Source organism: Macrotis lagotis, chromosome 2 (assembly GCF_037893015.1).
Source record: "Macrotis lagotis isolate mMagLag1 chromosome 2, bilby.v1.9.chrom.fasta, whole genome shotgun sequence".
Taxonomy (NCBI): Eukaryota; Metazoa; Chordata; class Mammalia; order Peramelemorphia; family Peramelidae; genus Macrotis; species Macrotis lagotis.
This window is the reverse complement of record NC_133659.1, coordinates 107,249,060-107,271,622: the sequence shown is the minus strand read 5'-3', so window position 1 is coordinate 107,271,622 and position 22,563 is coordinate 107,249,060. Positions and strand designations below refer to the sequence as shown.

The window sequence follows — 22,563 nt, the reverse complement described above, 5'->3', positions numbered from 1 at the left end:
CATTTGGATCAATTTGATCTACTTGTTAGAGGTTCCACTCTTTTGCCCCCAAAAATGTGTTCTTACTCCCATCATTCCTACTCCTTCTTCTCTTCCATCTGCTGAAGGCCTCCATGTCTATATTCTATAGATTTTAAACATGTTTCTGGTATTTACTCAAATCCATAAGCAAGTATCAAGAGCTTATTGTGGACCAAGCATTTGAGATTCAAATATATCAGGAAGCTGATGGTCAGTTGGAGGAAATATCATGTACATGAATAAGTATAAACAAAGAGTGTCCCCTTCCACCACTCCCTGGATTTGCATTTGCCAGAAGAGTGAAGAGAATCTGGAAAGTCTGAATGTAAAAGGTGTCTCTAAAGCACAATATCAAAGGAAACTATTAACAGAGTCTGAGATATGGAGCTCAGAAGAGTGTACATTCCAGGGATGAACAAGTCATGGCAAAGGTGTGGAAGAAAGATGCAATGCAGATGGTTGATGTAATATTGTGCGTAATAAAACTAGAAAGGTAGATTGTGATCAAGGTGGCTAGATGGTCCAGTGGATAGAGCACTGGATCCAAAATTAGTAAGACCTAAGTTCATAACTTGCTTCAGGCATCACCCTACGTAAGTCATTTAACTTGTCTGCCTGGAATTTCCTCATCTATAAAATGGGGGTGATAATAATGGTACCCACCTTCCTGGATTGTTATTAGGATAAAATTGAATATTTGCTTAACTCCTCATTTTAAATGATAGCTATTATATTTTAATTAGTAATAGACTGAATACCTTATTGTTATAGTAGCTAATTATTAAAATTTAATGCTTTGTTTAATTATTATCATTTAAATGCCAGATAGAGGAGTTTATATTCTCTCCCAGAAGTAAGAGGGAGGTTATTGAATAGTAGGACTTCTATGACAGATCTACACTTCAGAAGTGACAAGTGTATGCAGGGTTGGGTGGCTTGGAGAGAGATTGGAGGCAGGGAGATCAAATAGGAGGCTTTAATTGTGCTTACCACATGATAAATTCTTGCTGATCGACAGACTGATATTTCAGGGAAGAAGAAATGAGAGCCTGAGCTAAGGTGGTAGGGGTGTTAGTGGACAGAAGGGGACCCATGTAAAAACTATTGAGATTTGGCAGTCAAATTCACACTTTTCTGGAAAGTAGCTGAGGTGATTATGGGAAGCAGACAATCAATTGTGCTACCTCCTAGGATCTGGCCTTTTCAGGTCTCCAAAGTAACAAGTGAGGCTCATAGAAACTTGAAGAGAGCTTAAAGTTCATCTAGTTCAACACCCTCATCTTATATAAAAGGGAACTAAGGCCCAGAGTGGAAGAAACTGTGTGCGAGGAAAAAAAAAACCACAGAGCCATTTCTTCACTGATGCATGCAGAGCATAAAGTCCCTAGCTCCTCTTACATAATGGACATTCTCCTGTGGATTTATGCTTACTGGAAAGTTCTAATTCATTAGCATTAGATATTCGTTATAATTTTTTAACTTAAAAGATTTCAGAATGGTAGCACCAAATTAAATGATAGCACTTAGTTTAAATAAAAACTGTGTGCCTTCTTTTTATGAATATCCTACCATCATGTCAAGAAATTTAAATGTTTTATTAAAAAATATGCTCCGGAAATGTCTGTTGAAACCATTTGAAGCCTAAGAAAAACAGATGCAGAATTTCACACTAATGATTATCAGATCATAGAATCCATTCTCAGTAGCAAAGGGGTACCAGAAAAAGCTTAGTGCTCATTTTCCCCTGTTTCATATTTTCTTTAAAATGCTTAGAACCCCAGATTTTCAGGCTGCTGATTTGGGGAAAAAAAAAATGTGCAACACTAGCAATAAAGAGTTTAGGCAGCTAAACTAATTCAATTCTATGTCCTCACTCCATTCTCACCTAATTAAAAGCTAAAGAGTTGTCAATTAGGTGTCTGGCTATATCTCTACCCAGTAGAGCTCCCCAAAATTAGGGACTCTGTAAGTGAAAGACAGCTCAAAACATGCCTAATTATCACAATAAATGATAGGATAAATATTGTTCTGGAAATCCCAAGTGATCAACACCACCAAGTGCTTAAACTCCTTTAAAAAAGACAGGTAAGTGACTCAGTGAATAGGGCACTGAGACTGAAACACCAACTTCAAATCTGGGTACTTATTAGCTGTGTGACTCTGGGCAAGTCACTTAACTTGTCTGCCTCAGTTTCCCCAACTATATAAAGGAAGTAATTATAACTCCTACCTCACAGGGTGAGATGTTTAAGGCTAAAAGAATGCTTGATTCCTTCCCTTCCCCTTTTAGGATCTAATGTAATGGTTAGAGAACAACCTTTACCTCTGACAAGGACTGGCTGCTTACAACCCTGGTTATATAACCATTCAGTGTACCACCAAGAAATTATAAGCTGCAAATGTGCTGATGATTTGAGTCTGTACCTGGCTTTCTCAGCAGTGGCTGTCTTCCTCTCCAAGACTACACATATCTGCTTTATTTGTGACCTGTACATCTATTTTTATATGCATCAGTATAATGAATATAATCAGTGGAGTAACCTGGTTGGAACTCATTCCACTTGAATTCAGAGCTGGGATCCCCATACTGGGAAGAGAGTACCTTCTAACTTTAATTACATTTCTACCCCAATTCCATCTCTAACAATTCTCTAACCCTAACCTTAGAATTGGGTTTAGGTATCTAATGAATTTAAAAATTAAGGTTGAGTTAGAAATAGAATTAGCTAACATTTGAATGGTGGATTTCCATTCAGGACCTTCATCTGGGATATATTTGGTATACTCTATTCATTTATAGGGACTCACCAAAGAAAAATTTGATATGATTGTTTTTAAACTCTTTTGTTTTTAAACTGATTAGATATTTAGATTTCTGATGTGCTTCCTTTACAAATCAAACCAATTTCTTTGAGATGATTTCTGCATGAATGTGGTTAAAGTACTAATCTCTGTTGTACACCTATGTTTCTTAAGTATAGGAGTTTTGAGCAATCTAAATGTTGTATATCCCACAACAAATTTTAGGGCCTGGCAATGGGTCTAAAAAAACACTATGGGTGCTCATCTATGCTCATTTCTTTTAAAGAGCAGATTTAGATTGCTTGCCTTAGTGTGTCATAAGTCAGGACAATTTGTCGGATATTTATGGGTTACAGATCAGTAGGATAAGATTTGCCTGGAGGCCTACAAACCCTGAATATCCTATTGCAAAAGTTTAAACCCTTTTGAGGAACTCTATAACTTTTTTTTTAGGTTTTTGCAAGGCAAATGGGGCTAAGTGACTTGCCCAGCTGTGTGGCTACACAGCTAGGAAATTATTAAGTGTCTGAGGCTGGATTTGAACTCAGGTACTCCTGACTCTGGGGTTGTGCCACCTAACTACCTGGAGCCCTATAACTTTTTGAAGTCTTTCTGAGTTTGATTTTTTTTTTTTTAAGCTGACATGCTTAAAAGTATAAGTTTGGGCCTCCTCATTTGGAATGTCCAATGTTTTGCAGGGATCCATTTTCAGTCACCCTGTGTATTCAGTGATATTATAGTTTAGTCAATTTGTTGGGTCTGATTTCATAAATCCAAGGAGTTTCCTTAGCAAAGATGCTGGTGCCATTTCCTTCTCCAGTTCATTTTTATAGAAGAGGAAACTAAGGTAAACAGGGTGACGTGACTTGCACAGTCACCCAGCTAGAAAGTTATCTCAGGTAGAATTTGAATTCAAAGCCTTTCTAACTCTAGAGCTCTATTTAGCACACCACTTAGCTGCCATTATAGTGATACATTGAATGAATTTATATATAGACCCACCCCATCCCCAAGGTGGGAATTTTCTACGTATAGCAGGAATCAGATTAATTTCGGGCACCTAATGTGTTTCAATGACCCAGAGAAATTTTTTGACTTCTCACTTGAAAGTGAGGAGGTAATTTAGTCAATCCTAGGTCTTCTTAGTTGTTTTTTTAAACTTTTCAAGTTTCCTTTGGATTGGGACAGACTGCAAGTGAGATTCTGTGAGAGTTTTATAAAATGCTTTGTGTTTAAAATTTGTGCAATCATATATTTGGACGTACTTATAATCTCCAGGACCACCCACCAGCTATGATAGCTATGGTAGGTCTGGGTCTAAAAAAAACCAAACAATGAATTTTGGGATAGTCTAAGAACTGTGCTGAATAGATTACTGGCATTTTTAGGTGGCATCCAGGAAGACATGAAGAACTATTTCCAATGGACTTTGCTAGGATTCTTTAGTACAAGGTCCTGAGGAACAACATTTGAACGAACAATGCCTGAGGTCCCCAACTAAATTTCTATGTGGATAAATGTAGAAGTTATATCGCACTTAATTTTCTGGGAATGTCAAACATAAATAAAGCAAAAGATTAATGGGGGGGGGGGGTAACCAAGAATCCCCTGTCTTGCAGGATTGGAACCCATAGGATCATACATAAATATGGACCTGAGATATGGACCAATTCTGGAGAAAAATGCCTCAGGCCAATGCTGAAGGACTTGCTCCATCAATTGACACATAAGTCTTTTATTGATCCCTGTGGATTCGTACTTTAGGATGACATAGTCATCCTTTATTAGTTCCCTGCAGTTCATTAAAGGGTTAGGAGACTGTTATGTTAAAGAGGATTAACCACTGAGCCAATATAACTCCTCCTCCTCCAACTCCTCTCTCCTCCACTCCATTTCTCTGTCTCTTTCCTTTCTCTCCCTCCACTGCATCAGGACTCTGAATTCTTCTTCAAACTTCCATTAAGTATAAGGGAATTTCTCTCCCTTCTTCTTGGAGAGCTACATGACAATGAGCACATCTGCTTGCCTACATGAACATTAAACTGAATCTCAAGTCTCCAGTTATGTTTTTTGTTTAGTGCATAGCTCCTTTAAGAGGTCCGGAGTCATTGAAACATTGACTGAGTCATCTCTGCAACAGAGAAAAGAATAACTTATGGAAGTAGACTCCTGATCTTGAGAAGAAATTATTTTTCACCTTTCCCTAGTATCTCTTTCAACGTCCAGGGGTAGAGACAGAAGGGGACATCTCTCTCCTTCCATCTAAATCATAATGGAATCTTGCAAAGGAACAATTTCCCCAGTATCAGATACAATTAACCTTAAGAGTAGAACTTCAGAGTTGAACTGCAGAGAAAAGGAGGTCCAGGAATCCAATCAGAGGACATTCCCTGCAGAGATACTGAGAGAGAACCTGCTGTACCAGAAGGGTGAGTTGGTTTGACCATTTGTTCCCTATAAGAATCTCTCTACTAATGGACATTGTGTCATGTACACTTGTCTCATTTGCAGTGTGATCTCCCATATCTGTGGAAAATTAAGTCCCAGTTTTATGACAGGGATATTTTGCTACTACTGTTCAAGCTAAACCATTTCAATAAAAGTTTTTGTTTTAAGCTAACAGGCTCATTAATTGTAGTTTTAGAGGGGTAGTTCCATAGAGTACCTTGGTCCAAGGCAATAACCTCCCAGAGTCCCCACCAACATAATTTGAAGGTAGGAAATACCTAGTATTTCTAGGTACTACACTTCAGGAACTAGCAAAGGAAACACATGTACTCAATGCCACATGTTCATAGCCATGGGGAGAGAGAGTCTCCACTCCTCTTACTGGAAATCTGATGAGTTTTAAGAATCCAGGAGAAAGAAACAAAAGGAAGAAGGACTCCTTTTAAAGTCTAGCAAGTGAGCTATTTCTGGTTTAGTAATCCCATTTGACACACACTCTTGGTTTCTTGATCAATCACAGCAATCAAGGACCAAAAAGAGACTGTTTGCACTTATCCAAAAATGTAAACCTTTCAATGCTGACCCTTATCACTTCTATCCAGAAATATCCCAAGTCTCAAGTTGCATTCCAATATATTCCCCCATGAAATAATTTCTGGGCTATTAGACATCTCCCCTGAAAACACTATTGCAACTATATACACATATACATATTGTCTTCCCCATTATAATGTAAGTTTCTTGAGAGGGGCTTTTTTTTTTTGCTTTGTCTTTGTATCTTTAGTACCTAGCATACAGTTGGCATTTAATAATGACTTGATGGATGGACTGATTGATGGTAGAGTTGTCTCACTGGAAGCTTCCTCCCCAAAAGTTACAGGTTCACTCTTCCCACTTTCCAAAAAGGTTAGCTTAAACTGGCCATATGACAGTCTCTTTGAGTTGGCTTTGAATATCTGACTTCCTAAATAGACTAGCTTTTTAAAAAAAATTTTCTCTTTGCTTTAATCTATAGGATAAAACAATTTAGCCCTTTCTCTTGGGCATTTTCTATCATTTTGAAATCAAGAAGATACTTAAAGTACCTTGGAAATTAAAGGGAAACAGTCACCACCAGTAATGAGAATCCAAAGAGTATATTAGGGGCAGTTAGTTGGTGCAGTGATTAGAGCACCAGCCCTGGAGTTAGAAGGACCTCAGTTCAATCCAGACTCAAACCATTTACTAGGTTTGACCCTGGTCAAGTCACTTAACCAATTGTCTCCAAAAAAAAAGTACATTAGAAGTAAGAAGTTGGATTTTTAACTTCTATGTCAACACATCATGAGGAGAAAACATGGGGTTAACTACATCAAATTAATAGACTTTTAAAAGTTATAGTCAGTATTAAAATATATTGATTTAAAGTGGTTTTTCCATTTATATAATTAGAAAAATTGATATCAGTAACTCCAATGTTTGAGATATTCAGAGTTGTAATTTTCCATCAGTTCATTAGGCCCATACAGGATGATCTCACTTTGAATTAAAGGGATTCATTTTCATTCCTTATGACTGGTCAGTAAGTATTCTCAAAAACTCTGTGCTTCAGTTTGCCTCATTAACTGGGGCTGAAGGCTTAAAGATGATCTCATTTTTCTGGAAGCATAGTATTCCTTCAGAGCCTTTCCAAAACGTTTCATAAACCTGAAATGTTTTTCCCACCTGTGGTCATTTGCTTGAAAGAAAAAATCTGGCATTTTAGCAGACTGCAATCCCAATGACTCAGTGATACAACTTGGCAGCTTTGGAGGGAAACAAAGCTGATATGAATGTAGCCTTCCTTGTTAGGCATAGCATCCAAAGCAAGGCAGATGACTGTTCCCCTGGATTCTATCCTAATCAGGCCACTTCTAGAATGATCTTCATGATGACACATTGTTTAGAAAGTTCATTGATGACTAAGGAGGAAGACTGTGATGCTTCATCCAGGACTATCTCCAAATATCCTGATGGGTATCTTGCCACTGGATTCAGATGACTAGAGAAGAAGGTAAGCTGGTGACTTTGCACAGCTCTCCCACACTTAAAACCAATTCACTTTTGTGTCATGACATCATCTCCCTGAAATCAAGAATGAAGGGCAAACAACAGACCTTATCTTATAGGGATTGTTTGAAAGAATTAAATATTTAGGCTAGAGTGTGCTTGGAAGGAACGTGCTGTCTTCTGGTATTTGTAAGGCTGTCTGTCCTGTGGAAGCAGTATTAATTTTGTCTGCTTATTCCCAGAGAGTCAAACTGGGATCCGGAAGTTGCAAAGGTGTGAGGGAGGGGGAGGGGGGAGTAGGGATGGAGGAAAAAGACATCAATGACCAATTAGAATTGAATAAGAGTGAAACAGACTGCCTATGGAAGTATGGAAATGAATTCCTCTCCACTGGAAATCATTAATCTTCAAGGAGAAACTAGATGGCCATTTGTGGGGAATGGTATGAGCTACAATGGATGACCTCTAAGGATCCTGAAAGCTAATTGGAAATTCTAAAATCTATTGATTGCTTAGCCGTTTCTCATTTCCAATGCCACCCAGGAAGACTTACCTTATCCTTCCTCTCTCAATAACTCTCCACCTCAGATCTGGATTAGCACTCATGTGAATGGGCACAACTTGTCTCATTTGATAATTGTGTGTATCTGTGTTGTTTCCCCCATTAGAACACTGGATCCAGGAAGTCAGAGGGCTGTATCTTATTTAATCTTCATTCCCCTCCATAATGCCCTGTATACAGTATGTGTTTAATGAATTTTTTTCCCCAAGTTTGTGGGAGGGCTTCAGACTCCATTCTCTAGGTACTCAGAAGGCTGTTATTCTCTCTTGGAGAATACTCTGAGTTATTTAAAGGCTAAAGTTATTTCTTTAAAGATTTTGTGGGTGAATTTGGAATCACTGATTTGAAAAATAGTAAGATGTTGGAGTAGGGAGGTGTTTTTTGGGAAGCCCTTACCCTCAGAGCCCCCTGTAGTCCTGCCTGCCATGGGACTAATTCCTAGATGTGACACTATGTGGAACATACTCAGCAGGGGCCCAGAAGCTGCAAATATTCATTTATATAGGATTTGTATATCATTTAATATCAGAAATACTGGGGAATCCTTTCTTCTAGAGTACCAGAAAAGTTAAGCTGAATATACTGTGTTCAAAAATAATTACAGTAACCCTTTTTGCAGTGGCAAAGAATTGGAAATTGAGGAGATGCCCATCAATTGGGGAATGACTGGACAAGTATGTGAATATTATGAAGTATTATTGCTCTATAAGAAGCCATGAGTGGTTGAATTTTAAAGAAGTATGGAAAGAATTACATGAACTGATGATGAGTGAAGGGAGCACAACCAAGAGAACACTGTACATGTTAACAACATTGTGAGTCAATCAATTAGAAAGGATGCAGCTCCTTTCAACAGTTCAGAGATCTAGGACTACCCCAGAAAACCTATTATGGACAATGTCATCCACATCCAGAGGGAAAAAATCTGAATGGATACTACATTCACTTTTTTAAAATTTCTCTTATTTTTTTCTTCCTATATCCCATGATTTTCTTTCTTTTCCCTCAGTCCTAATTCCTCATACACAAAATGACTAATATGTAAATATGTTAATCATAAATGTATATGTACAACTTCTATCAGACTATTTGCTACCAAGGAGATGGAAGAGTGGGAAGGGAGGGTGGTAGAAAAATGTGTAACATAAATATCCAAGTGGATGCAAGTTACTTCCATAACATGTAATTAGAAAAATAAAATATCAAATTAAAAAAAGACATATGCTTAATGAATATACTTAAGGTCCCTTCCAGCTCTAAAGTCTTAAAAGTCTAGGATCACATGAGGAACAAAACTACATGGGGAAAAGATCATCCTAATAATTTGGGGGAGATAGAGAATGAGGAAATCAAAGGGGAAAGACAGCTCCAGTATTTTACTTGCAAATCCTGTCTGTGTGGAAGACTTTACCAGGATAAGGATCATAAAGATTTTCCTTGTCCCTTAAAACAAGGTTATGCAAATGAGAAATTTGCATGACTACCCTTGCCTTTCAAAATAACTTTCCGGGGAGAGTTTCTGACCTCCCTCTTCACCTCATTCATTTCTACTATTCTCAAGATGGTCTCCAGGCTAGACACAGAAAGAAACTTTCTGAGCTAAGAAAGAGCAATTTTTTAGGAGGGAAAGAGCTACGGTTTTAGTGGACTGCAAGCTCAATGAACTAATGGAATGAAAGGGCAGATTATCAAGCCAATGCAACCTTAGGTTACATGAATAAAGACTTAGGATCCAACACCAAGAAACTGAGAATCCTTCTTCTTTGCCCTGAACCACACCTGGAGTATTGTGTTCCATTTGTAGGTGCCACATTTTAGAAAATGTGGGGAGGCTGAAGAGCATCTAAGGGTGATCAGAAGGACAGGGAAGGGCCACAAGATCATGCTTCCTAAGGAGTACTTTCTTTTAAAGAATTAGAGAAGTTTTACATAGAGAAGAGATTTAAGGGATGTCAATGTCTTTGCACCTCAGTTTCCTCATCTGGAAAATCAGTTCTCATCTTTTCCAATTCTCAATCCTGTGAAGTCCACTTTTTGCAGACTCCCAAAGACAGTGAAGAATCCTAGATAAGGGGTGGGAAACTTCTGTGTTAAAATTTAAGTATGGTCTTAAGTATGAGACATGATGCTGTAATTGAAAGAGCATTATATTTGTAGGCAAGGGACTCAACTTCAAATCCCATCTCTACTACTTAATAAGCTATATGCTCCCAAGCAAATCACTTAATCTCCCTGGCCTCAGTTTCCTCAGTAAAATAAGTAGCCTTGACTAAATGACCTCTGTGAACCATTCCAATTCTAAGTCTATAATTTCAATCTCAATCCTAGTATTTTGATCAAGGGATGAGATTTAAATTTTATTTTCAATTAACAAAAACCTGCATTCTTACCCTCCTCCCATCACCCCCTTTGAAAAAGTAAAAGAAAATTCTTATAACAAAGATGCATAATCAAAACAAATTCCCCTACTGACCATATTTATATTTATACATATACATATAAACATTATCTATATACACGTATGTATGTATGTATATACATATGTACATGATACATATCAATCTGGAGCCTGTGTCCATTCAGGCAATGAGATTTTTATGGCCACAGTAACTCATGAAGACTGGCTACTGAGACACTGAGTTAGAATATTTACATCAACTGATGTAAATTCATCAGTCTTAAAGTGTGAGCATTTTAGTGGGAACTTCCAGGGCCAAGTGGTGATTATCTTTAACATGTTGATAGTTATAAATTCTGGAGACCAGATGTATTTGGGTTAAAGATGATACAGGATTTTAATTGTCATCAGATGGTCTAAGGACAATTAGGATTGGGATGAATGATGACTTAAGGAACTGGAAGAAGGGATCCAAAGGAATGATTTCTGAGAAATTGATGAAGACTTAAGTGAATTGATTCACAGTGAAGTAACACCTGGAGAAAAAATAATACCACAACAACACTGTAAAGGCAAACAATTTTGAAAGACTCAAGAATTCTGATCAATGAAATGATCAGTTATAGAAAGATGAAGCTTTCTTACTCAGTTCTTGACACAAAGGCAAAGAATACTGGGTGAAGATTGAGACATAACTATTGAAAGTGGTCAACTCTGAAACTTGTTTTACTTGGTTAGGCCTATTTTTGACAAGGGTTTCATTTTTATTTTTTACCAATGGAGGTGGGAATAGTGGGAGGAATAAAAAATAAATTAAATTTTTAAAAATTAGTAAGAAAGGACCTAAATAAAGTTTAAATCACATCTTAAATGCAAACATAGGGAGAAGAGATTGAAGGTACAAAAAAATTGTTAAAAAAAAAAAGAATAAAAGCAGAAAAGTTAGTCAAGTATTTCCTAAGCTACAGAGTCCAGATCAAGTTGGTAAACTAGGTAAAGCCAGTGATTCCCTAGACAAACATTTTGGACAGATATCAAAGATTGAATCAAACAAATAAATGGCCTTGCTTCTTCTGGGTTCAAAAGGAAATAACTTCATCTTGGACTGGAAAGAGGAAACAGCTCAGATGCTAAAAGAACAGTAACTCTAAAATATTATTCTCAGGACTGGAAAGGTAGGGTGAAAACCTAGAAGACATTGGTTTAACTTTAGCTGTCTGCAAGGTCTCAGGAGGAAAGAGAAACTTGAATGGGAAGTACACTGGAGATGGGGAACCTATGTGAGACTCTTTAAGTTTTGCTATTTCTCTTTCCACATCAGTAAAATGATGGGCTGATAATAGATGATCTCGTAGACCCTTTTTAGCCCTAGCAATCTATGACCTACCTCAGCAGGATATAATTCATAGCTAGCAACTTCCTCACACTAAAATGAAATCTGAAACTGTATGAAATTATGAAATGTGAAACTATGTATTGAAACTAGGTTGCAGTGAATACACCAGAAGAGGGTACTTACAAGAGATCAAGGGAAGAGGCTGGTACCCTGGGGCAGAATCTAATAAAGAAATCTCTTTCCACATAGGGTGGTGGCAGCAAAATAAATTCTTTGCTAGCCTCAGAACAGAAACTTTCCCTGAGGGGGCCTTTACTTTCTAATTCTTTCTCTTAGTTTTTTATCTTCACAACCCTGGATACTACTGAGAATAGATATTATTTCTCTGTTGGGGATGGAGAACCCAGAGAGGAGTTCTCCTGGTTCCAGAGACAATTCTATGACCATCAGGTGTTCCCCATCTGCATGCAGGCCACACTTCCAAAGCATTTTGCTTAGTACTGGGCTTGCTGATCTAATGACAATTAATTGTGTTCTCCTATAGCCTCCTTATGGGGTGGCAGTGATCACCTATGGCAATGGTTAACAAGTTTTATCCACTTGAAAAGGTTCCCAGCATGGACCTTCCTGGGACCAGGCTTGTTCAAAGAGGTTCATCACCAGGGTTAACCACAAGAGTGATAGATATTTTTGACCATGACAATTCTGAAACACCCAAGGCAATATGTCTCAGAGAAAGGATATTGACCTATAAAATCTGGTCCTCTCCTTTTTTAAAAGAAAAAGTTGGTCATGTATGGACTAGACCTGCTGTCTAGATGTATTCAACCTCATGGATCACCACAGGCATCAGGTTTGACTCCTTTTTCTTTCTTTTTTTTTTAAGGTTTTTACAAGGTAAATGGGGTTAAGTGGTTTGCCCAAGGCCACAGTTAGGTAATTATTAAGTGTCTGTGGTCGGATTTGAACTCAGGTACTCCTGACTCCAGGGCTGGTGCTCTATCCACTGCGCCACCGAGTCGCCCCTGGACTCATAACTCGTATCTACCTAGACCTTAGGGTGATTTTATCTAGACACAATTTGATATTCTTTAGGACCTGGCCTGTGGCAGAGGAAAACTGGATTGAACTCAAACCTCTGAGACTTATTTCCAGTGTCACCTTAGGCAAGTCACAATCTTCCTGGACTTCACTTAACTGAAAGGAAACATGGACTAGATTACATAGTGAACATGCAGTCAGAAAAATCTGGCTTCATGTCCCACTGTCAGATACTTAGTAGCTGGATGACCTTATGCAAGTAGATCAACTTCATCTATAAAAGGAAGGAGTTGTACTCAGTGACCCTTAATCTCAGTGGCCTCTAAATCTATGATCCCTTGAGCCCTCATTCAGAATTTTGTTGATATTTACCTACAACTTTTCCCCTGGCTTTTTCACTCCACCTCAACTCAGTCCCCAAAATGTATTTCCTTCATAAGCACAGCCCTGTTCCTTTACTCAAACACCCCAGTACTTCCTGTTGCCTACCAATTCAAAGGAAACCCCAAACAATTTACTGTTATTGTTTACCACCTCAACCACTAAATAACCCACAGGGTATGAGAGCAGTAGATCATGAAGGCTCCCAGTGGCAGTAGAAGTTTAGGAGGTGAGAGGGCTAGATTAGCCAGGCCTCCTTAAACCTTCTGAGCATTTGGGCAGTCTCCAGATTAAAAACAACAACCCCCCCCCAAAAAAAGACCTCAGATCTGGAGATGGAAGGGATTTGAAACTCATCTCATGCAGCCCCTCATTTTACAGATAACAAGGGAAGGCTAACAGAAGTTTAGTGAGATAAGCATTAGAGGCAAAATTCAAGAGTTCAATGCAGAGGGTCCTCCCCAATTAAGAGAAAAGTAAAATCTTTTCTCTGAAAGATTCAGGCAATGAGAGTGAAGAGGACTTGTTAAATCACCTTGATCTTCAGGCAACAGAGAATTTGGAGGCAAATGGGACTCCAGGTTAAGAAGATAGCCAAAATTCTAACATCTGACCTCTGGCTCCAAATCCCAGTGCTCTGACCCCCAATACCATGCCTTGTCTATTTGTAAAGGACTTAGTTCAATAGTTGACACATAATTGGAGCTTTATAAATGCTTATTTCCTTCCCAAACTCCTACTACAGAGCTCAACAGTAGGAACTTCATAGGGCTTATTCTATTCCCTTCTCCCACCTCTCCCCTGGAATAATATACTATACAGTGCCAAAAAGAGTAAGAAATCCTGAAGGAGTCATTCCACCAGTTAGCTATAGAACCACAGCCTTAAACGATCTCCCAGGAACTGGGAACAGGTTTTGACTCTACAATGTCCTGGCTGTGTCACCTTGGGCAAGCGGATTCACCTAGCTGAGCATCAGTCTCCTCCTCCTCTGTAAAATGGGGATAATCTGAGCACTCTACCTATTGCTCAGGGTGGTTGTGAGGAAAGTAGTTGGCAACTGAAAATCAGTATGTAACTATGTAACTATCCTGACAAGCCTTCAGTTCTCTGGCGGGCCTGGAATATTGACTGTAAGACTCAGTCTCTAGGTTCCATGGATTCCCTCATCAAGCCAACATTTTCTTCTTTCCACCAGGAAGAGGACTAGAGATGGGCAAGCCTCAATGGAAGAAAAAAGGAAGCCTATGTATGCATGAGAGAAAAGTCCATTAAAGCCTTTGCCGCTTCCTCCCTCCAAACCCTAAACCTCCTATACCCCATCAGCCAATGTCCCCTGCCAAGCTGGACTGACCAAAGTAGGAGAGGGTGATAAGTAATTGAATGGAATGAAATCTGAATATGAGGAGACAAAGTGCTGAGGTTTCTAGGCTTCAATCACCCCTCCAGTCACACTCCCCTCTGCCCTACCACTTCTCACTTCTATTAATTTCTTATCACTTCTGACATTTCCCCAAGACCCAAACAAGTACACAGGATTTCTTTGAACACAAAACCTCAAGCTGGCTTATTTGGAACCCACGGTTCCCAAAAGTAATGAGTAAGGGTTCTGCCTAGGAACTCAACCTCAGCAACCCACCGATCACTTCTCAGACCACAGGGTCCCTCATTCACCTCCCTTAACAGGCTCTCTTAGACCTATAGGGCTTTGAAGTTTACAAAGCAGTCTTTCCCACAGCCTTCAAAAGGCAAGAGGCACATATTTATTGTGTCCATTTGACTGATAAGGAAACCAAGTCTCAGAAAAGTTCAGTGATGTGCCTAAAGTTACCAAGCTGGGAAAGAGAGAACCCAAACCTCAGGTGTACTTTGCTGGAGATAGGAGACTTCAGTTGTTACGCTGAGAGAAGGAAACACTATGGATTAGGAAAACAATAAGAGGAGGATTCACTGGCCCTGAGTGAGGAATCACTGGTTCTAGTCCTGGTCTATCATGAGTTAGTTTTCTGACACTAAACTAGTCAAATCCCCTCTTCTTATATCATGAGGTTCATGAAGCCCTTCTGACTTTCAACATTGGATAACTAACTGCCAAATGCAGTCTCTCCTAGAACCCTATGAAAGGCCAGTTTAATCCTTTCTTGATCTACATCACTCCCACCCTAGGGCTCCTCATCTCTCCTCAGCTTGGTACCCACTTCTGCCTCTCATGGAATCTCAGAGCTAGGAGGGACCTCAGACATCAGTTAGCCCATAATGGACCTAAAGAAAAACTTGTCCTTTATATAGGCTGCATCCATTTCTACTGAGCTCCAGGGAGGCTGAAGGTACCACTCCTCCCCACCCCATCCCCTAGTTGTTTTTGGACAGTTAAAATTGCTAGGAAACTTTTCTGCAAAGAAAGTCTAAATACTCCCTCCTTTTTCATGTTTGTGCATAGTTGTTCGCATCTTGTCTCCCCACCATTAAACTGTGAGTTCCTCAAGAGGCAGGATCATTTTCTGCCTTTGTATCTTTAGCACTTCGCACATAGTAGGCACTAAATAAATGTTTGTTGACTAAATGGAATTGTGATGAAAATTCATTCTACTTGCTGTCGTCACAAAGTTTCTCCAAGTGCTTGAGAAACTCCACTAAAGGAATGGGTTCAATTCCCAGGATATGAGACTTCTCACCTAGACTGAGTTCAGGAGAATCATGTCAAGTTTGCTAGGTCTTAGAACCTGAAATACAGGATGGAGCTCTGTCATTAAGAGATTGCTGTAGCCGGAAAGAAATTTAGAAGAGAATGTTTAGGACATGGACTATGGAATGTTGAATGTCAGAACTGAATGGGACTGCTGAGACCATTTAACCATTTAAAACAGGGAGGTAGTACAGCAGATAGAATGCTGGCCCTGGAGTCAGGAAAACTTAAATTCAAATTTGGCCTCAGACACTAGTTGTATGACCCCTATTTGCCTCAGTTCCTCATCTGTAGAGGAGACATACTGGAGAAGGAAATGGCAAATTGTTCCAATATCTTTGCCTAGAAAAACTCAGTGAAAAATTAGACATAACTGAAAATAACTGAACAAGGTCCAAATCATAAAGCTTTCCCTCTTTCCTCCTTCAAGGAGTCAAGTTTCTACATTTCCATGGCATTTTAGAAGCATTTTAGTCCTCTTCTATACTTCAGTGATACATATTTTTAGCTTATGCAGCTATAAGATCCTTAAAGACTGGGATCATTGCTTACTCATCTTTGCATTGCTTGCCACAAGAAATAAAAATTTATTAAACAAGATGGCAATTACTCCATTGTGCTAGGATCTGGGGATGTAAAGACAGGATGTCCTATTAAAGAGAGAAGGTATACAGAAAGGATGCACTCACAAGGGATAAGGACTAAGTTTCAGGTTATATCAATTGAGGGAACTTCCTGGATGAGGAAACTCCTGCCCTCTCTGCAAGTTGGCCCCTTTTCTATGATTTTTAGAATTAAGAGAGTTACCTAGAACACTGAAAAGATAAGTAAGCTTCCTGGGATCACACATAGTCAGTAGCTTTCAGCAGAAAGACTGGAATTTGGTGATTCCTAAGCTAGCTCTATCCATTGTGCTACACTACCTAGACAAAATATAGAAAAAATGAATCATTGGTTGGGGGAGGTGGTATATAAACCAGATAACAGCAGAGGGGTGGAAATCAGGAAATGTTTCATATAGAAGGAGCCAGAATGATATTTTGAAGGAAACAAGGGATTCTAAGAGACAGAGGTAAAGAGAATATTCTACTTGTGAGGAACAACTATTGGGAACCTGGGTAAATAAGGTGTTACACTGAAAAACAAAAAGGTTAATCTGAGCACAAGAATATAGAAAGAGAAATATATCATAAAGCTGGAGAAGTAGGTTGATGCCTGGTTGTAAAGAACTTTGAAAGTCAAACAGAAGGGCGGCTAGGTGGCACAGTGGATAGAGCACCAGCCCTAGAGTCAGGAGTACCTGAGTTCAAATCCGACCTCATACACTTAATAATTACCTAGCCATGTGGCCTTGGGCAAGCCACTTAACCCCATTTGCCTTACAAAAACCTTAAAAAAAAAGTCAGAGAAGCCTGCACTTGTAATGAGGATGAACTGGAGCAGGGGAACCAATAAGAAGGCAATGCCAATAGTTCAAATAAAAGGTAATAAGAACCTATAGTAAAGTGACTATTGTGTGAACAGAAAGAAGGGGCTACAAAATAAGATTTGACAACTAACTGGTTATATGAGGTGAGGTGTGAGATGTTGAGAATAACACCCATATTAAAATCTTCAATAACTGAAGGATAGGGACATCCTCAACAGAAATGCCAAGTATTGGTTTAGATGGGGTGAAACCAAGTTCAGTTTTAGAGATGTTGAATTGTAGATGTCTAGAAGTATGTTGATTTAAACTATTCAAACAGCATTTGGAGATACACAATAAACTCAGGAGAGAGTCTCTTAATAAGACTGACTGAGTACATAGAGAAAGGCCAGAGTCCAAGATCACACCATACCTCACTACATGGAGCCCAGGATAATATTAGCTATATTGGTTGCTGCATTACACTGCCAGCTCAGTTGGAGCCACAATCCACTAAAACCCCAAGATCTTTACCTGATGCTACAGAGAGACTGAGACCAGTAAGTATAAAGGCAAAGTCATCTGACTTGACATAAAAAAGAGACTATAAGTAACTTTGGAGAGAGTGGTTTCAGTTAAGGGATGAGACTGGATGCAAAAAGACGAGGAAGGAGTGAGACAAGAAATGAAGACAACAGCATCTTGTAGACAGGGATTGTTTTTAAGAGTTTAGAGGGGAGTTATATAGGGAAGTTGATAGCTTGAGGGGAAAGTAGGACTCTTAAGGTTTTTTTTCCCATGATAGGGGAGACAAACACATTTATAGAGAACAGAAATAGGGAAAATCAGCAGAAAGGAAAAAAACAGGGGTGGAGGGGAGGAGGGGAGGAGGGGAAAAGAAGAGGCTCACAGTGAATGTTCTCTTAATTTCTCAGTCAAGTAATGGAACAGGATCTTCAACTGAAAGGATGAGAGGAGATAGTGTGGGAGAGTTGAGAAGTTTGAACAATTTCTTTGGGGAATGGGAAAAGGAATGAATAAAAGAGAATAAAATGACAGTCTTGCTGGAGTGAGTACAAGGGTCACACAGCTAAGAGGTGCCTCAGGTTGGATTTGAATGCAAATCTTTACAATTCCAGGGTCAGCACTCAGTGCAAAATGGCCCCATGGTAGAACAGAGCAGGTTAATTGGCCATGACCAAATCATCAAATTCTTCTGAGACTCCACTCCCTCATTTGAAAAACTGGGTAGGCTCCGAATTTCTGAATTAGTAGTAATTTTCCCTATAGCCCATCTCCCCATGTACCTCTCCAGCTTCGTAAGACACTTCATTTGTCCCTCTCTTACTCATATATTCTTTTTTTTTGTATTTTTTTTTTTGCAAGGCAATGGGTTAAGTGGCTTGCCCAAGGCCACACAGCTAGGTAATTATTAAGTGTCTGAGACCGGATTTGAACCCAGGAACTCCTGACTCCAGGGCCGGTGCTTTATCTTACTCATATATTCTTGCAATACCACATTCCTGTCCACCCCTCTCCTTTAAACCTACCTTACTGGATCATTGGAAATCCAAGTACTTTGTAAAACATTATAGAAATATGAGCAATTATTATTTTGGGTAGCTTTAAAAGGACAGGTATATATCTTATCTCAACTTTCTATTCCTTCTAGCTCTCCACACATTACATGTATACAACCAATTTGTTTAATTGTTGCTGGTGTGAATGCTGAATTCCCACCTCCCTCTGCTGGACTGTGCTGCTACTACACTCCCAGCCCACATCTCCAGTTCCAGCACCCAATCATTTCCCAACCAGAGTGGCAACTTTCCATTTCCATCAACTCTCTCAAGTAAAGTACACTTGTATTGATATAGCAGCTTCCCCCTCCACCACCTATCTGGCTTAGAATGTTACCTTCTATAAAAATGAAAGTCATTTAAGATAATCCTAGATCCAATGGCAAAGACAATAAGAGTCCTGCTCCAGCTTTGTTCCCCACAAAAGGAAGATGTTCTTGGTGAAGTTTGGTTCCATTCCCCAGCATCTTCTTCATCACATGGGGTGTGACATAAATTCCCAAATAGAACTCTACCAGCCACAGACCTTCCCCTCAGTAAATCCAGAGGAGAACCCCATCTCAGTAAATACACATGTGGGTTCCAGGTTTGGTATCCACCTGGGGACTCCACAGCTTCTCTTATCAAATCAAGTAAGAGTTCATCACAGAAGATTCCCATTGCCCTAATGGCTACTTCCTTTCCGGTTCCACACCCCACCCTTGCAAATAGACTCCTCTGGATTTGACTCACCCTCTCCTACAATCCCCTAAATGTTGGATTTGGAAGGGAGGGGAAAGATGTCACACCAACTGGTCAAAAATTCAATGCAGAAGCAAAAAGAAAAAACTTTCAACTATTAAATCTGTTTAGTAAAGACAGTTTTGATCATACAAAACAACAAGTTAACAATAATCCAAAGGTCAGACATACCACTGGGTGAGGGGAGGAGAGGTCAGGAGGCATGGCAGGTACTCAACCCAAACCCCCAATGCCCCTCCCCCATATGCCCCTGAAGGAGATGAAGAACTGAAGAGCTATTCCCAACTCCTTCCCCCTACCCCTTCCATTGTACTGGTTGGGGAAAAAGGCCTAAGACACTATCACAGAGGATTACCCAATTCCACATCTACTTAATACTGGGAAGAAGGGGGAGAAGATGTCTCTCCACCCCCAATGGCCAGTTGGAGAAATCATGGAGGGGTTAAGAGAGTCAGTGAAGAAGGGGGTAGAGGTGGGGCATCTTTGGTGAGAAGGCTTCCTCTCTGTCCTCCAGGTCACTCAAAGGAAGGACAAAAAGGAGAACCCAGAGAAAACAAACCTAGGGAAGAAGAAAAGGTGGGGGGAGTGGGGGGAGGTGGAAGGGGTCCCCACAGATGGAGAGAGGGCAAAGCAAAACATAAAAATCTTTATGGTCACAACAAATAGCCCAGGCTCATCCCCAGTCAGGGTGGGAGGCTAAAAGTTGGCCCAAGAAGAACCAAAAAAAAAAAAGGCTAAAATTAAGGAAATATAAAACCAGTTATAGTTTTAAAATAAGGGAGAGAGGCAAATGGGATAAGTTGGATGGTCCTAACCCTAGAGGCCCAAAGAACCTTATCTCCCATTCATCTTCCAGAGTGGGGCTCTCTGTCTGCTTCCAGGTAAGGCAGCAGATATTGTGGCCTCAAATTGGCTCCAGATCTAGGTGGGAGGGGGTGAAGTGGAGTGGAGGTTGGGGAGAATGGAGGAAGGTGTGCAAAAAACCCCCAAAACACTAGGGCCTTGGACACCATCCTCCCCACTCCCTGACCCTGTATGCCTCTGGGTAGGAAAGGGAAGAAGTTTTTTCCCAAACACATAGTGTTCAGGAAAAGTGGGGAAAAAAGGGATCATTCTGAATCCTAGGGCCACTTCCTCCTCCACAGGTCTGTATGACCTTCCTATTCATTGAGGAGGTAGGAAGGGAGGACTCTGAAATTCTGCACTAAATGCTAAGATTTGGAAGGAGGAGGAAGAGGAAGGCTCCCATCTTTTTTTATCTCAGTGCCAATGTCAGGGAAACCCTTCCTCTTTCCCTTAGAGCCCTGCCTACTAGAGCGAAAGACCATGAGCCAGTTTCAAAGTCTTAGCCAGCTTCCCATGCAGATAGATATGTGGGTCCTCCTGGACTGTGTCAGATCCAAAAAGTAAAGCCCCCTGAGCTGCATCAGGGCCCCTTAACCATCATCAATACACTCTATCCACACACTGATTCATACTTCCTGTCCACACACTCACACAGTCAGCCCTGAATGCCTGCCCTTTGGCCACAGTTCCAGTTGTCCAAGGCCTCTGAGCTAAGGCAGGAGAAGCTTCCTGGCCCCCCGACCCCCTGAGTCCAAGCCCCCTGGATCCCATACCACAAAGGTCCTGTCCTCCACAGGACTCAGCTTCCCAATCACTTGGCCCCCAAGTCTACTGAAGCCTCTTACTGGGGTGAGGGGAGGGCAGAGGGAACAAGATAACAAACACTGAGTCACCTCCCTGAAGCAGATCCCCCAAAATACCTTTTTAAAAAAAAAAATCATCCTGTGACTTGGGAGGGGAAAGTGGGGAGGGAGGAGAAAAAAATAGAAATTTTATAAAAATTCAAGGCCAAATCAGCCAAGAAAAACTGCACAATGAGGAAGCTCTTGAGAGCAACTTGCCCCCTTGTCCTCACCCTCCCAGCCTCCCCGGAGTTAGGTGCTCCCAGGAGACATCCAGGAGCTCCAGGGAAGGTGGAAGTTAAAGGATTAGAATTCATCTGCTGACAAGTTTCTGGGCTCCATGCAAGTAGGAGCTGGGGGAGGGCAGTTCTGTGTCTCTGCTTTTAAAAAATATACTTAGAGAGTTATTGCTTTCCCTCCATCAGGGCAGGAGGAGGGCTGAAGGTGGCTCAGTGGGCAAGGGCAGCTGCCTCCAAAGCCCGGGCTTTCTTCCGCCTTTTTAGGAGCAGAGGGTTGGTGGCATCCTCAATCTTCTTAATCTTGATTTGCTCGTAGTCAACACGCATGGTGGCCAAGGCACTGGTCATCTCTTCCTGAAGAGGAAAACAGCAAGGATAAGTATAAGGAGGAAAAGAAGAAATGAGGACAAATGTGAAAAGGATGAGAAGCGAAGACCCAGGTGAAGCAGAAAGATAAGAAGAGGGAGCAGACTGGTTAAAAAAAAAAAAAAGAAGAAGAAGAAAAATTAAATGCAGGAGGACACAGAGCAGTTAGTACACTGGATTTAGCTGACAGCACCTCCAAATTAAGGATGGACCAATGAACAGCACGGCTATAGGTGGATGACAGCACTGTTTCAGACGATTCTCCCAAGACCCCAGAGGAATGGACAGCAAATATGGAAGGAAAGACCACTGGAGGAGATTCAATAACTCAATTCAACAAACACTTATTAAGAGCCCTGCAAGCCTTTCCTAAACACTTTTAATTCTAGTAACTTCTCTCTAGTGATCATCTCCTATTTATCATGTACACAATTTTTTGGTAGATAATTGTTTCCATGTTGTCTCCCCCATTAGTTTGTGCTCCTCAAAAGCAGGGACTGTATTTTTTCCTTTCTTTATGCCCCCTGCTCTTAACTGAGCACCAGGTACAGAGTAGGGGTTTAATTAATGTTTATTGACTGACTACTCAGATATAAGGCACAATCTGATTTGGGTTCAAATCTAGACTCTGACACATATGTGACTTTTGCCTCAGTTTGCTTCTCTGCCATTAGATGATTTATAAGGTCTCTTCCAACTCCAACATCAAATAAAGGGAAGATTCATCAAGGTGAGGGAAGTGGTCTCCTTTTGAGTTCTTTTCCCATAATAAGTACTGGGGGTTTGTCTAGGAATGACCAGGAGTTTTACTTCTTTAACACAAATACCCTGAGTCAAC

The 22,563-nt window shown here is 40.2% G+C and overlaps 1 protein-coding gene across 1 annotated transcript in view; it reads right to left on the bottom strand.

The window, feature by feature from the left end:
• Nucleotides 1-884: 884 nt before the first annotated feature.
• MAPKAPK2 (MAPK activated protein kinase 2) overlaps nucleotides 885-22,563 on the bottom strand; it is an 88,692-nt gene continuing 67,013 nt past the window's right edge. Inside the window, exon 10 of the mRNA XM_074222541.1 lies at nucleotides 885-21,713. Within this exon, the coding sequence (XP_074078642.1) occupies nucleotides 21,570-21,713 (144 nt within the window). The 3' untranslated portion in view covers nucleotides 885-21,569. The remainder of the gene's footprint in view (nucleotides 21,714-22,563) is intronic.